Raw genomic sequence first — 17485 nt, forward strand, 5'->3', positions numbered from 1 at the left:
ATGCTAGTTTCAGGGGAAACCACTATTCGACTAAAGGAGAGTCACCAAGTCCGAGTAGCAGGAGGAGAGTGTTTAGGGGGAGCGCTGTGCAGTTAAAGTGCATGGACCTCATTATAGTCTATGGGGTCCGTGCGCTTTAACTGCACAGCGCTTGCAGTTGCGCTGATATTCCGTTCGGGGGGTCCTCCTGCAGACTCCTTCCGGATGGGAGGCAAGCGCTAATGTGAACTTACTTGTCCTTCAGAACCAGCATTGATTGGTTGAATGCTATACAGTGTATAGCATTCTGCAAATCAACGCTGGTTCTGCAGCAGGCTCGTCCTTGCTAGTCGAGAGAGCTGTCAGCTTGCGTTTATGCGAGAGCTGACTTTCTCTCATAGGAATGCACTGACCAGTGTTGATTGGCCGAATGCTATACAGTGTACAGCATTCGGTCAATCAACGCTGGTTATGCTGGAGGCTCGTCTGTGAAGAGGTGGAGTCTAAGATCGGATCACAGCAGTCTCCATTGTGGTCCGATCTTAGAATCCGCCTCCTCACAGACGAGCCTCCGGCAGAACCAGCGTTGATTGGCCGAATGCTGTACACTGTATAGCATTTGGCCAATCAACGCTGGTCAATGCATTCCTATGAGAAAAAATCAGATCCTGTGTAACCGCAAGCTGACAGCTCTCCCGACTAACAAGGACGAGCCTGCTGCAGAACCAGCATTGATTTGCCGAATGCTATAGCATTCGGCAAATCAACGCTGGTTCTGAATCGAATCTTTACTGCGAATAGCGATAGTATTCAAACAAGTATGAGTATTTTGAATACCATAGTATTAGTTCAAATACCTACTTGATCAAATACTACTCGCTCATCTCTAATCTTGTCCATTGCTCACATGGCCTTTAAATTATATGGGACTGAACTGTGATGTTGCAATGTGACCAATGGATGTGATGGTGTTGTTTTTGTAAGAAAGCAGCCTTGGGTTCAAATCCAGGATAACCTCTTTAAATGGATGTGCAACTATTGCCCCCCTTTAAAGTGGCACCTGTAGAACAGGGAAAGCTAGTTCTATATACTGTATACTTGTAAGTGTTTGTAGAGAAGTAGCAGTCTTTAGAGATGGAAGATATTGCAAGTGATCGCTATTTACTAAAGCCGCACGCTCTATTACCACCAGTCTCTGTGGTCTTTAAGGGACCATCTATTATGTACAAGTACAACCAATATCTCTTATATAAATGCTTTATTTCCCTTTAAATAATGTACTAATTTAGTGCCCATTTAGGATCTTGGCAATAATGTAATGCTTGTGAAACAGAAGGTAATGTTACCGTTACTGTCTGCAATATCTGTAATGTAATAGTGTCTGCCAGGACAATACAATATACCAATACAAATGTCAGGGTAACAGGAAATTACACATTTAACAACAGCCGGAGCGAGATACCTTCCTTCTACCAATCTTCTCACGATATCATATAACAAATTAAATTGGCAAATGTAATAATGTAACCAAAGTGTAACAAGGAGTAAAATACAATGCTGAATAATCCTGGGACATTACAATATCTTGTAAAATGAAATGTCAATCTTCAGGTATAACATGTGGCTTTCCTTATATAAATATGCATATCGAGTAACACAATGAACAGTGTTACATGTTTTTTTATGTATATTTGTCTTTTAGTCATATGTGTTATTTTTAGTGTCTACTTTAAATAGTCCATTTATATCAGATCATTAAATACAAGGCAGGAGCCCTGGAGATTACCTGTAATCTGTATGAGGACAATTGCTGGAGGTTACGGACATCAGGGGGTATTTTTTTTTCCTTGTATGCTGGCTGATATGCTAATTTTTTTTAATACAGCTTTATTAACAATTTTTCACTATTTGTCTGCCAGGTGGGGTAGTTTTTAACTCTAGTGTGTACATTTTAGGGAGAATAGATCTAGGACTGCAAGTGAACCACAAGAGGTCACCTCTTTATTACTAAATTTAGTATTTACTAGAGATGAGCGAGTAGTATTCGATCAAATACCTCCCCTGCATATTTATTTTTGTAATCGGGCAAATACCACGCCATAAACGCAGTAAAAATTCGATGCCCCTCCCACCTTCCCTGGCACTTTTTTATACCAATATCTATGCAGGGGAGGTATTTGATCGAATACTACTCGCTCATCTCTAGAAACCAGATAGTGAAACAATAGGATAGGTCATCAATATAAGATCAGTGGGGTTCCGATATCTGGACCACATGCCGATCAGCTGATTCAGCTGCTGGAACTCTATATAAGGTATATGTCCCAAAGTAACTCCGCTTTTATGCAAGTGAATGATAGCAGAGCGATAGTTCTGTAACTCCAATGCTACAGTGTACGGAGTATGAGAAGGTGACAGACAAAGTGCTGGAGTCACGGTATATCAGCCCCAGGTTCCTGAAATATGTGTGGTCCAGAGTCTGGAGTAGGCTTCAGCCCTAGGTATGAGTTATAGGCTCATTACTAGGCCATAAAAGACTGCAGAGCCTGCACTTCAGGGCAGATCCTGAGAGGAGAGGAGGTGTCTGGGTCTGTCCTGACACTGAAAACCTTGGCAGGTAGTAAGCCACATGTACAGCTAGTATTTTCTGTTTAGTTAGCGCTCGGACAAGCAGGGTTTTGTTTGATGTTATTTTGCCTGAGGTTAAGGCTGTATTTTATTTTGCTCATTTTTGTGCCTGACATAAAGCTTTATTTATTTTGCTGTTTTACGTAAGTAAACCGTTTTGCTACAAGATTTGTATCCCTGTCTCTGACTGGTCGGGTCCGCACCACTGCTTCTACCAAGCTACCTTCCCTACAGGAGTCAAAAGCTGTATATAGTACTGTACACTATATAGATGGTGCTGGGGAACTGCAGCTCTGCTCCCATTCACTTGAATAGCGACAGAGTTCCAGCCATATATTTTAACTATCCACTGTTGGAGGAAGCAAGAATATAAGAGAATAAGAAGAATATATTAGTAATGCAGTAGTAGACCAAGATCAAGTAAATGATCCATACTAGATCATGTATAATTGGTTACAAGGTGACTATCCTTCCTCTGCAAGTAGAAAGACTATAAGCCTATTAATACTCCCAATGAGGAAACTCTCTCTTCCTTCTTATGAGGATTTACAGTACTGGGCTAGACCTGGAGCTCCTAATTTCCCCAAGGATGACATATTACAGCCAAGCACCCGGACGTGTATGAGCTAATTGATCTCACCCTTATTAGATTTTGTAGTGATATATTTGCAGCTATACCAGACGTTGTTGCCTTACAAGACTCATTGTCCATATGTGATAACTAATGCCCCGCTGCTAGTCCCGGTGGGTAGTCACCTTCTCTGAATAGTGTCGGTCAGTGTTATGTTAGTAATTCGTGCCTTAAACTCACCTATAGATCATATGGAGTTTGTAAATCCATTGTGCACACCTCTGAAGCCAGGGCCTTTTTCTAGCCAAACCTACTTAGGTGCTGCTTAGCAATCTGAGATCTGTAGAAATTATTCTTAAGGATATTGGAAGTGTTCCCAAATAAATAATTACAATGCGAAACTAAGACTGTTATCAGGGTTAACTATAAATAGAATCCGCCAGCCTTGCTGACACAGTAGATTATTGTATTCCTCTGTTATTCCTCCTAGAAATGTATGAATAAATTGACAACTGAGTGCTGTCATTTTCCTTGTCAAAGGGGTGTTTCTCTAACAATTTGGCATGGTCAGAACTGATTGGACAGTGTCAGTGTTTTGAGACTGGGAACACCTAATTGTCAATGTCTTCATAAGTTTCCAGGAGGATTAACAGAGGGATAGGACAATGCAGAGTAAGGGTGCATGCACACTACGTAACGCCGGGCGTGTATGAGAGCCGTACACGCCGGCATTACAGCAGACTGCCGAACACTTCCCATTCACTTCAATGGGAGCGCTCGTAACAGCGGCGTTTACGAGCGCTCCCATTGAAGTGAATGGGAAGTGTTCGGCAGCCCTGCTGTAACGCCGGCGTGTACGGCTCTCATACACGCCCGGCGTTACGTAGTGTGCATGCACCCTTATAGAAGAAGATGCACCAGAATTGTTACCTTAATCGATGAGTCCTCTTTACAAGGACTCTTTCATTAGAATTTTTTTTTTTTACCAAAAGTCTTAGTCCCTTTTAGTGCACCCTCTCACAAATACAATATCTATATAATTGCATATTAATGCTTGTTTAATGAGAAAACAGCAAATTTGCAAATGAACCTCAAGTGCAATAATGGCAATGTGGATCCTCAATGAGCATTTTGAATGCTGCCATGTCCAGTGTCAACCCTGGACGTTTAATTCTTGTTCTTTCCTGCTATGAGCCTGATCTCAAATATCTCCTGCCTGTTACATGTACGGTGCAGATCCCTAGTCTGCCAGTCTGAGTTATCAAGGACTTCAAATTTTCCAGGCTTTAAATATTGATGACTTGACAGGAAACAGGTTATCAATATCAATATACAAGAACATACATATACACGGACCATACACACGCATACATACACATGGATCACACACATGTACTTGCACGCATGCACTGACAAATCATGTCTGGTATCCTTAGTGGCTACTTGCACACTATAGTATTTTTCACGGGCCTCTGGGCCATGGATTTGGCGGTTTCATAGACTTCTTTGTGCACAAAGCTGTGAATTTTGCAGGCTCCATAGAAGTCTATGAAGCTGTAGAATCCTCAGCCCGGCTGTAGTGTTACTGTAGTGGTCAAGCAGCCTTACTGAGCAGCAATATTGGTCAGGCGAAAACTGCCTCAAAGTAAGATTGTCATTATTGCATACTATACAGGGAGCTTTCATCACTGAAGCACTACAATAGATAGTTGTGTAACTGGAAACCAATTTTACTCTCTTGTCCACGAACTACTTATAAATTACACTGGAGGGAGGGGGAAGGGTTCCACTATGTTGTTAATTGGGTGTAAATCAGTGGCATAACTAGGAATGGCAGGGCCCGTGGCGAGCTTTTGACATGGGCCTCCCCCCTGACACTGAAGACTCTGACCACCACCCCCCCCCCCGCATTCCTGCAACCACTATTATACCCCATAGTGGCCCCTACACACAGTATTATACCCCATAGTGGCCCCTACACACAGTATTATACCCCATAGTGGCCCCTGCACACAGCATTATACCTCATAGTGGCCCCTTCACCCAGCATTATGCCCCATTGTGGCCCCTTCACCCAGCATTATGCCCCATTGTGAACAACCATGAACAATTATTATACTCTGGGGGCTTTTCACACCCCAGAGTATAATAATCGGAGACCCAGGAGGGATACAAACATAAAAATAACTGTTACTTACCTATCCATGGCTTTACTGTACTTTCTGCTGATGGCGGCCATCTTCAATGACGTCTAAGATGTCACGTGACCTGGGGGGCCTGGGTTGCAACGCAAAGGACGCAGACCCCGGTCATTTGAAGTCAGAGACGTCACACAAGTAGGCCTGAAGCTTGCCCAAAGAGGTAAGTAACACAGTTTTTTGTGTTCCCTTACTTCTCCTGGGCCTCCAGTCATTATACTTGGGGGGTCTTTTCAGACCCTTGAGTATAATAATACTGTTTGTGGGGCCCTTGCCAGGATTGGTAAGTAAGTAGGACATGTTACCGCCTGGAGTAACTTCAGCCAGTAAAGGCCTATTAAAAAAAAAATAGAATTTAAAAAAACGCAGCGGTAGTGGCTGTCGCCGGGCCCCCTAATGTCCTGGGCCCTGTGGCAACCGCCACCGCTGCTACCCCAGTAGTTACACCCCTGGTGTAAATGTTTTATATGTTTGTATAAGGTGCATAAATTTTAATTTTGGATAAAAAATAGTTCAAAAAACAGTTGTAATAGTTTATACTACATAATATGTATTGAATATTTAAAATCAATAAAAATGTTGAAACGAAAAGAAAAGTTGTTCACGTCAGTGTTACGGCAAATTAGTAAAATGCCAAAATAATAAAAATTTAAAGTGGAAAAAAAGATTTACTGTAGCGCTCTGAAAATGTCAATTTATGTGTGATACTTAAAATTTTACTTAAGCATGACCAATAATTTAACATGTTTTCCACGACCGAAGTCGCAGGTATTCCTCTAGTATATAATACCGTATATAACTGAATTATTTGCTATTTAATATTCTGTCTTGTATATTGTATAAATGCTGTCATTGATGTCAGGGAGCTCATGCCTCATATATCACAAGCTGAAGCTTACTGACAGCACCATTGTATCACATTATATCGTATCTGGTACAACATGTCTAGAATGGGTTAAATAAAACGTTACAGACTCCGTACAGACTCCGGTACATAATAGAGTGGAATATGCCAGATTCTTCCTGTGCTTATAACTGCTACTATCAGTACACTAGATTCATATACAGGCTTGTATTGCCTAGCTATTGCAGCATGTCACCTAAGGGTCTGTACATGGCAGTATACCTGACGTTACTTGCACCATAAAGGTACCTAAACTTCACAGACATGGTTAAGTAACTGTGCAGAAGTCTTACACACATAGCCTGTTAGGACTTGCTGCGAGATTGGCTTCAGATGTCTAGGCGGGACTTGGTGTGGGAGTTTCTGTACTGCAGCCTTCCATTTACTTCCATGAAACACAACAGCATGCTCTACACATCACAACTTTATATTTCTCCTGACACATTGGAGGTTAAGTTGAAAAAACTTGCAAGGAATACCAATAAATCCTTCATAAAGAGACCCTTGACTTGTGCACCATCCTGCCTAATACCTATGGTGACTGCAACTCTTTTATCTATAGGACGGAGAGAATAACATAGGGGGCCCCAGAAAATGAAGAAGTCCATCAGGAGAATGTTCCAGCCCGCAGGGGATAAGGACAGCGGGCCATACGATGGGGTCATCCTGCACTCGGACTCCTCCACCTCCATTGAGGAGGACCCGCAGCTTATATTCAAGGTTTGTGACTTTATAGGACTATACATACATGCTTGTTTTTAAGTTTTTGTCCAAAAAGTAAATCTAAATAGGTTTTTATTTAGCAAATAAGTGCCAGTACATGCAAGACACTGCCCCCCAAAAAACGAAAGAATAGTTGGATCACTACTAAGTCGCAAAGAACATGATATTCTTAGTAGATACTTGGTCAAAATTCTATAAAGCAACTTACACGACTGAAACATGATGGCAAATCTGCATAGTAGCCAACACCATTACATCGCAGCACCTGCAGTGTGCGTAGCCTAGAGGCAAATGTTATTTGCATGCCATAGCCCTGCTCTATTATTAGATACCGCCCTCTCATACAGCACGTATGTCAGGAATGGCAAAAAATACCAAAAAATATACGTATAGGTTACCATAGACTCATCTAATATTGTTTGATAAGTCATACACTAATGTATGTTTAATTTGTCCAAAAGGGTGGGGGATGGGGGGGGGGTTCACTAAGATTTTGCAACAGAAATATTTGCAAAAGATTATAGTAAATGGGCTGTATAATTAAAATATTGCAAAAATATTATAGTAAGAACTTACAACAGTACAGTACAAGTAAATAGGGTTTTATGTTTACAGGTTGCAGAGAAAATCTGCATACATTTTAGATTTTCAGATATGCAGTATGCACTGTATGTACGTGTACATATGTATGGCGTATATGTTCTAGATTTTGCTGTATATCTGTTGCGGAATTCTGCAAAGTATACACTGAAAAATGTCTTCACCGCATATGACCTTATGTGCATCCAGTTTGAGCAGTTTTAATACTGCAATTGCTGGTGATGATATCTCTTTCTGGTGGAAATATGGCACAGGCATAGTTACTGACTGAGACTATGAAGCCCCTGACTTTCCATTCATTGGCCATAGGATTGATCCAGTCACTGCGTTTGTCTATTTCCATTGGCCCCATAGATATTGAATAGAGCGACAAGGCACATGGTCCATTCAGGAAGTATGGATGAATGGGGTAGCCATTCTAGTAACCATAGGGGTCCTAGTAGTAAGCCCCCAGCCAACCAGACATATATCACCTATGCTGTAGATGGATATCAAATGATTACTGTTGGATTACCCCTTTAAGTAGAAGAAAATATGTGCGGGGGCAGTTGTGAAGCACAGTCTCTATATACACACATTATGTCAATGAGTAAAATAAGTCCATAATAAATAATTCTGCATACATTACACTGCAAAAAGTACAAGTTTTATCCTGCAAAGCTAAACTTGTGCGACTCTGCTCCCGAGTACTGGGTTGTTTTCAATCAGATCTCTGTTTGCAGCGCTTTTTGAATGAGTTCCAATGTGACTCACTTGTTCACCACGTGTTTTATTCTTTCTGCCGTTGTACAGGCTGTAGTAATGGCCACTGATGATCGGAGCGATACCTTCAGACCCAATTCCTACTTAATTAAATTAAAAGTTAAATCAAATTAAAGAACTTTATTTGTTTAATATCATGTATAAATAATCTCTAATGCACTATGAAATGGAAAACATTGAAAGGGACATTGTGGGACATTGTGCTCCCTAGTACAGATCACATAATCTTTTAGGAGATAGCTGTCCACATAAATACAACAATGGAGCCTGCTGTATTTTTTTTCTACTGAATTCATATAGTAGAGCTCCATAGATGTCTATGGCCACATATTACATTTCAGTATATATAATACATTATTGCAAATGAGTCCTAATATTGTATTTTGTAATCTAAACATAATGTAACTTTATTGAAACTACAATAGCACCAGCCAAGATTTCAATATCAGAAGTAAGAATGACTCAGCAGTTACTGTACTTCTTGTTATGTTATTCTAAGAATTCTTGGTTTGAAACTTTTATGTGAATGAGATGTGCAGTGCCTTGCGAAAGTATTCGGCCCCTTTGAACTTTTCAACCTTTTGCTACATTTCAGGCTTCAAACATAAAGATATCAAATTTAAATTTTTTGGAAAAGAATCAACAACAAGTGGGACACAATTTATTGGATATTTTAAACTTTTTTAAGAAATAAAAAACTGAAAAGTGAGGTGTGCAAAATTATTTGGCCCCCTTGCGTTAATACTTTGTAGCGCCACCTGTTGCTGCGATTACAGCTACAAGTCGCTTGGGTTTTGTCTCTATCAGTTTTGCACATCGAGAGACTGAAATTCTTGCCCATTCTTCCTTGTAAAACAGCTGGAGCTCAGTGAGGTTGGATGGAGAGCGTTTGTGAACAGCAGTTTTCAGATTCTCGATTGGATTCAGGTCTGGACTGTGACTTGGCCATTCTAACACCTGGATACGTTTATTTGTGAACCATTCCATTGTAGACTTTCCTTTATGTTTTGGATCATTGTCTTGTTGGAAGATAAATCTGCATCCCAGTCTCAGGTCTTTTGCAGACTCCAACAGGTTTTCTTCCAGAATGGTCCTGTATTTGGCTCCATCCATCTTCCCATCAATTTTAACCATCTTCCCGATCCCTAATGAAGAAAAGCAGGCCCAAACCATGATGCTGCCACCACCATGTTTGACAGTGGGGATGGTGTGTTCAGGGTGATGAGCTGTGTTGCTTTTACGCCAAACATATCGTTTTGCATTGTGACAAAAAATTTGGATTTTGGTTTCATCTGACCAGAGCACCTTCTTCCACATGTTTGGTGTCTCCTGGTGGCTTTTGGCAAACTTTAAACAAGACTTTTCTATGGATATCTTTGAGAAATGGCTTTCTTCTTGCCGCTCTTCCATAAAGGCCAGATTTGTGCAGTGTACGACTGATTGTTGTCCTATGGACAGATTCTCCCACCTCAGCTGTAGAACTCTGCAGTTCATCCAGAGTGATCATTGACCTTTTGGCTGCATCTCTGATCAGTCTTCTCCTTGTTTGAGATGAAAGTTTAGAGAGACAGCTGGGTCTTGGTAGATTTTGGTCTGATACTCCTTCCATTTCAATATGATTGCTTGCACATTGCTCATTGGGATGTTTAAAGCTTGGGATTTTTGTATCCAAATCAGGCTTTAAACTTCTCTACAACAGTATCTCGGACCTGCCTGGTGTGTTCCTTGGTCTTCATGATGCTCTCTGCGCTTTAAACAGAACCCTGAGACTATCACAGAGCAGGTGCATTTATACGGAGACTTGGTTACACAAAGGTGGATTCTATTTATCATCATCAGTCATTTAGGACAACATTGGATCATTCAGAGATCCTCACTGAACTGAATGGAGTGAGTTTGCTGAACTGAAAGTAAATGGGCCAATTAATTTTGCACGCCCCACTTTTCAGTTTTTTAGTTGTTAAAAAAGTTTAAAATATCCAATAAATTTCGTTCCACTTCACAATTGTGTCCCACTTGTTGTTTCTTCCCCAAAAAATTAAAACTTGATATCTTTATATTTGAAGCCTGAAAAGTGGCAAAAGGTTGAAAAGCTCAAGGGGCCTGAATGCTTTCACAAGTCACTGTACTTGCATCTATATATACTATATATGAAATCCATTAACATTGTATATTCTATTATTATAATTATTCTATTATAATTCAGCTTGTTCAAGAGGGCAACATGTGTCGCATCCGGAGCTACGTATTGAAAAACCCTTCAAGTCTGATGGCTAGAAATGAACTTGAGGCTACACCACTTCACTTGGCTTCAAAATTTGCACACTTAGAAATAATGCTCATGATTATCAATGAGACTGCTGAAGAAGGTAATGTAACCTCTCAAGGTGCTTTTAGTCAAAAGCTTTTCCTTCCATTCCCCATACATAACTCAGCTTGATTCAACCAAGAGAGGGGGCGAGAGAAAGATAAGAGTAATTGGATGGACAGAGAGGAGTAATCTGCCGGATAGAGAGGAGTAATCGGCTGGATAGAGGGGAGTACTTGGCTGGGTAGAGATGATTTATTGGCTACATAGAGAGAAGTAATCATCTGAATAGAGGGGACTAATCGGCTGGATAGAGGGGAGTAATCAGCTGGATATAGGGGAGTAATCAGCTGAACAGAGAGGAGTAATTGGGTACATAGAGAGGAGTAATCGGCTGGATAGAAAGGAGTACTTGGCTGGATAGAGATTATTTATTGGCTACATAGAGAGAAGTAATCAGCTGGATAGAGGGGAATAATCGGTTGGATGGAGATGAGTAATCGGCTGGATAGAGAGGAGTAATCGGCTGGATAGAGGGGAGTAATCGGCTGGATAGAGGGGAGTAATCGGCTGGTTTGAGGGGAGTAATTGGCTGGATAGAGGGGAATAATTGGCTGCATAGAGAGGAGTAATCGGCTGGATAGAGGGGAATAATCAGTTGGATAGAGAGGAGTAATAAGCTGGATAGAGGGGAGTAATCGGCTGGTTTGAGGGGAGTAATTGGCTGGATAGAGGGGAATAATTGGCTAATTGGCTGCATAGAGAGGAGTAATCGGCTGGATAGAGGGGAGTAATCGTCTGGATAGAGGGAAGTAATCGACTGGATAGAGAGGAGTAATAGGTTGGATAGAAAGAAGTAATCGGCTGGATAGAGAGGAGTAATCAGTTAGATAGAGGGAAGTAATCAGCTGGTTTGAGGGGAGTAATTGGCTGGATAGAGGGGAATCATCAGCTGGATAGCAAGGAGTAATCGGCTGGATAGATAGGAGTAATCAGTTGGATAGAGGGAAGTAATTGGTTGGATAGAGGGAAGTAATCGGTTGGATAGAGACGAGTAATCGCTGGATAGAGGGAAGTAATCGGTTGGATAGAGAGGAGTAATCGGCTGCCAGACGCTTCTGACCTTGGCTTATCTTATGGGAACAAACGATTGTGCATTATAAAATTGGACATATCCAATCTTTTAAAGTTTTTGTTCAGATGAGAGAGGTCGGATTAGTATACCATTAAAGAGACATTTTCTCCCAAATAAGTCAATGAACATACCCTTGGGTGTATTGACGTGTTATTTTTTTGTGACATTGTTCTGTCATCAATTGTGTAAAATTGTGTAAATATTCAAAATTTTATTTTCATGTAATTTTGTAAAAACTTGCACATATAAATAAATCCTAAAAGGAATTGATCTGCTGAATCACAGTAAGTGTGGTATCATAGTAAGCAAAGTCACATGAATTCTCTAAATTAGTAATTATAGTTATTTTATAGAAAGCCGCTTGACCTTGAGAATGAAGATAAGAAACTATTTGCCTTCCTGTTTCAATTATAGATAACAAGGCTCTTATGGAAGGAAGTCAACAGATGTCATGCTTGTGAAGTATTTTTATGGCTGGTCTTTAGTCATTAAATGTAGTATATATATCCAGGCAAATGTATAAAGTTTATTAATGATAGAAAAAAAATTGTCTATTTTCTACTTGACTCAACTCGTGGAGGACCTAGGCTTAACAATCTGTATTAAATGTATTAAATATTTCTCAAATAAACAGTTCAATGGTCATCCAAAATTGTGGAACTCCAGAAATCTACATAAGGATTAAGGGGGTTTAAAGCTAATACCCCACGTTGCGTTTCTTCATGATCTCTCTGCTCTCTATTCATAACTCGTCCTCCATCTTTATTATGTGGGTTCCCTGGGGCAAAACAGAGTAAACCTAATTGAGAAAGTTGTTACATAAAAACAATATATTTCTTTAATTGTAACTGCACTGACAAAAGAGACTCCTAAATGTCAGGTCAAAAAATGTCAACTTCTAACGTTTACGCCCTTAATGCTTTCTAAGAATAGATCAATGAGAAATTTTAAAACATAAGTGTTTAAAGCAGAGAGAATATAATAAAAGTCTTATATCTAAAAGTGACTTCATGGCTTAAAAACAGAATAATATATAATAGAAAAATATAAGGTCGGCGCCAAGTCAAACCAGTTTGGTAGCATGATGTGTTCATGATCCCTACCTGCCAACATTACACATACCATGGCAGTAACTAACTAACTATTGTGTTTGTCTTTTTCTTGTTCTTAGCCCTCAATGCAGTGGATAATAAGGGTAACACACCTCTACATTGGTCTGTTCAGAAGAACCAGATAGATAGTGTGAAAGTCCTCCTGAGCCGTGGAGCGGACCCGAACTTACTGAACTACTACAGGATGTCTCCTCTTCACTTGGCTATTCATTTTCACTATAACAGTATTGTAGAGGTAGTCATCATGGTCAATTTCACCAATTCTTACATCAAATGTCCATATCAACCAATTAGGTTTGCCTTGATCATTCTACAACTTTCCTTAAGACAATAATTGTGTTTGTGATATGATAGGTTATCATTGGCCTCACCACTTGGTCTATCACTTATAATCTCAAGAAAATACATTTAAGTTTGTGGTTATAAGGCGATAAAATGTGAAAAAGGTCAAGGGAATAGAGATGAGCGAGTAGTATTCGATCGAGTAGGTAATCGAACGAATACTACGGTATTCGAAATACTCGCACTCGATTGAATACTACTCCTATTTGCAGTAAAGATTTGATTCAGAACCAGTGTTGATACAGTGTACATCATTCGGCAAATCAATGCTGGTTCTGCAGGAGGGATGCTGCAATACTATCCTGCAGGTCTATCATTCTCCCCGCACCGTGTCCTACACCTTCCACTTTGCTTTTAGGGCCGGTTCACATTAGCGCTTGCCTCCCAGAATATCAGCGCAACTGCAAGCGCTGTGCAGTTAAAGCGCACGGACCCCATAGACTATAATGGGGTCCGTATGCTTGCCATGCACTGCCCGCACAAATCATTCATGCGGGCAGTGCGCTGCAAGCACACGGACCCCGTTATAGTCTATAGAGTCTGTGTGCTTTAACTGCACTTCGCTCCTCCTAAACACTCTCCTCCTGCTACTCGTGGACTTGGTGACTCTCCTTTAGTCGAATAGTGGTTTCCCCTGAAAGGAGCATTTTTTCCCATAGACTATAATGGGATTCGATATTTGATCGAGTAGTCGAATATTGCGGCTCTACTCGAAACGAATATCGAATCTCGAATATTTCACTACTTGCTCATCTCTAGATATGAATACTTTTGCAAGCCACTGTATAAGCCAAATGGGTGAGATGCCACTTTGACCTGTACTTTTTTTCCCCTGGCACCTGGTTATGGCTTCTATTAAAGAGGGGAGGGGGTTGTATCCGAAGCTGAAATGTCATATGTTCCTTTGCAGGCATTACTTGAAAATAGTTGTACAAATGTAAATCTAGAAGGTGATCTTGGGAATACACCAGTTATGCAGGCATGCTATAAGGAGAATTCAGAAGCCTTAGTAATGCTGGTAAGTATACAGATAATATTATATACAGCCTCATTACATCTATTTGTTCATTCACTTATATAAATTAAAGACTACAGGACTTCTTTGTGTACATTGATCCTAGAATAGCATTCAGTGTGACAATACACATTTATAATAACAAAGAACCATAGTACATATAAATTATTCAGAAAGAACACCCCTACCTGCAAGAAGCTGAACAATAGTTATGAGGCAAAAAAACACAAGGACTTCTATGGGGACTTTGTAATTGACACTATATTGTCATACAGAAGTTGTCTCATTGCCCACAAGTGTTATTATTATACTCTAGGAACTCTTCAGATCCCATAGGATGGCCCAGAAAAAGTGGGCCATCCTGGGTTTTGCCGCAGCATCAGACCTACTTCTATCAGCGTCCCCAGCTTTTTTGGCTCTCCCCTATGATATCATCAGCCCTGGGTCAAATACAGGCTGTAGACGTCATGACAGGAGTCAGCAGTGACCTGGGACCACCAGAGAGAGCCAAAAAAGCCAGGGAGATGAAGACCAAACGCTGTTGTGGAATATAAGAAGTGTGAAGAAATCTGAGTATAAGTGGTTTGCTACTTTTTTGCATGTTGTCTGGGTTTCCAATAGGTTGGGGATTATGGCCTAAATCAAAATGAATTAGGCATTTTACCTCAATTACGATTACTGATGATTATTTTAAGCCATTCCCCCTTTTAAAACCCTCACCCCCAGAGGCAGAATATAATAAGGGTTAAATGGGTTGTAGCCCAGGGCCCAACGGCAAGTAAATACCTATTTGCTCCCATTATAATCTTAGGATACAGTTGATTATTGTTGTGTTGTGTGGGAGTCTACAGGAGGTGAGTATGTAGTTTTGTTCAGAACTGCTATCATTATACAATGGCGTCTCTTCAGATCCCAGAATATACTTAGTGGAGTCCCATGGGAGATGAGCAAACATAAAAATCAGCATTACTTGCCTCCCCCGAGCTACACCGGAAGTTCTCGTCTACCTCTTGCCTCTTCTGGCCTGCTGAATCATATCAGGGACCATTGAGCCCTGTGATTGGGCCTCAGCAGTGACCTCAGTCACATTGTGTCATGGCGCATGTGTCTATACATTGTGACAACCCTACCAACCATAGTGGTCCCTGACGTCAGTCAGTCAGAAGTTTAAAAAGGCCTGAAGAAGACAGGGATCTCATTGACGCCTGATGAAACCTTACAATATAATAACAGCAGTTCCGCTTCATATTTCTCCGATTATTATGCTTGTGGGTCTGAAGACCTGAGAGTATAATTGTTTGCATGGTGAACCCCAAAAATCTCAGAGTCAGCTGAACCCAATATTTTTGGAAGATTTGTAACAAAACCCAATCCTTATGAAACATTTGCCCATCTCTACTCTTGGCCTACAGTATGTACAAGGGCATACAGACCTCATTGTGTGGTTCTTCCACTTGAGTTTTACTGCCGACAGAGACATTTTATCATGTCATTAATCTTTTTTTTGTCTCCCAGTTTAAGCGTGAAGCAAAGTTGTGTAAAAGAAACAAGATTGGCTGCTATCCCATACACATGACTGCATTTGCAGGGTCATTAAAGTGCATGGACCTGGTTCTAAAGAAAGGTATCCTTAGTATTACTATCATTGCTAAGAACCAAGCAGTGGTCAGACGCCATTTATTTATTTTGAGAGATTTTGCCTTTCAGGTGAAGAATTTGGCTTTAGCATCGAGGACCACATCAATTTCACAGATAATGAAAAAAGCAGTCCGCTCCACGTGGCCGTACAAAATGGGCGTCTGGAGATTGTGAAAGCATGTATAGGATATGGAGCGAAAATTGACCTTAAACAGGTAGTTGCTATCATACCAGATTGTAATTGCTTCATAAAGAGAGCACGGTAACTTCCTTCATTTGGTAATTCTTTTATCTGGTCTGCATTAACGCATCAACTGAGTAGAGGTCTCTATACGTTCTACATTTTACATTTTGGCCAGTAGACTGCAAGAATTGCGTATAATAAATTGCGGAACCAGACTTTCAACTTGGTTCTGTGATTTTATGTCAGCAGTCCCTCAGAAGTGATGAATTTATAACATATTGGAGCACTAGTACTCACTAGCTACCTTGCTAACACAATTGCTTATATCTAGATACAGTAGAATTTTTGCCCCAGATTTTACTGTATATTTTATGTGCATTGCCAAGGACTAAAATCCGAAATGTGTTGGTCTACATTTTTACTGACATTTCAGTGCAATCTGCAACAAGTCCGCCATATCTAAATGTAGCAAAAATCTTAATCTAAAGTTCATATCTTAAAGAGAACCTGTCACCAACTACACCATACTAAATGGCACGCATTATTTGATTGTCAATACGCTGCTAAATAATGTGTAGAAAAAAGACCCCCTGGTCCATCTAGTCTGCCTTATATTATTTCCTTTTTTCCAGTCACTTACTGTAGATTTCCCAACCACATCTGCTGGAAGTTTGTTCTAAGTCTCAACTACTCTGTCTGTTAAATGTTATTTACTGCCATTGATTCTGACCTCCCCCACCAAGTGACTCCAGGTGTTGTCCAATATATGTCTCAATATAAATAATTCCTTCCTGGATCTTGTTTGCACCTTTGTCATATATAAAGGCGTTGATCATGTCCCTTTCTTTAATACACATAAAAGGGGCTTCCCAGGAAGTCTCTGAATACTTACAACCTCTGGGGTATAGTGGTAAACCTAGGCATGCCAGGTTCCAACCCCGGAACCAGCACCCAGCCTCCGAGGTGTTCCTCCTCCTCTGTTACCTCCCATTTTCCCAGCTAGTTACATACTATGTACCATGATTGGACCCAGCCTGGAACCCATGGGTTGCCACCTAAAATCCCCAGAGGAAGTAAGTATTCAGAATCTCCCTGGAGAACCTCTTTACTGTAGATTCTTTAAACAAGAATATCCCTGTGCTGCAACATAACATCGCTCATTACTAATAAAAGACTATTGTCTGGTACATAGAAACACAGAAGATTAATGGCAGAAGAAGGCCACATGGTCCACATCTTTTTTCTTATAAATAAAGAATTTACTTAAAATAAAGCCAAGACTTGCCTGTAGTCCATTCATATAATACCCTCCCTTGTCTACTTTTTCAGCTCTATATAGGTTAAGCTCTTTAAGTCTCTCCTGATATGTTTTATGTTTAAGACCCC

At 40.5% G+C, this 17485-nt stretch overlaps 1 protein-coding gene across 1 annotated transcript in view; it reads left to right on the forward strand.

Moving 5' to 3' along the window:
• The first annotated feature begins 6665 nt into the window (after window positions 1-6665).
• Window positions 6666-17485, forward strand: part of TRPA1 (transient receptor potential cation channel subfamily A member 1) — a 62340-nt gene continuing 51520 nt past the window's right edge. Inside the window, exons 1-7 of the mRNA XM_075270405.1 lie at window positions 6666-6730; window positions 6843-7000; window positions 10572-10734; window positions 12980-13155; window positions 14173-14280; window positions 15793-15901; window positions 15985-16130. Of these exons, the coding sequence (XP_075126506.1) occupies window positions 6875-7000; window positions 10572-10734; window positions 12980-13155; window positions 14173-14280; window positions 15793-15901; window positions 15985-16130 (828 nt within the window). The 5' untranslated portion in view covers window positions 6666-6730; window positions 6843-6874. The remainder of the gene's footprint in view (window positions 6731-6842; window positions 7001-10571; window positions 10735-12979; window positions 13156-14172; window positions 14281-15792; window positions 15902-15984; window positions 16131-17485) is intronic.

Source organism: Leptodactylus fuscus, chromosome 4 (genome assembly GCF_031893055.1).
Source record: "Leptodactylus fuscus isolate aLepFus1 chromosome 4, aLepFus1.hap2, whole genome shotgun sequence".
Classification (NCBI taxonomy): domain Eukaryota; kingdom Metazoa; phylum Chordata; class Amphibia; order Anura; family Leptodactylidae; genus Leptodactylus; species Leptodactylus fuscus.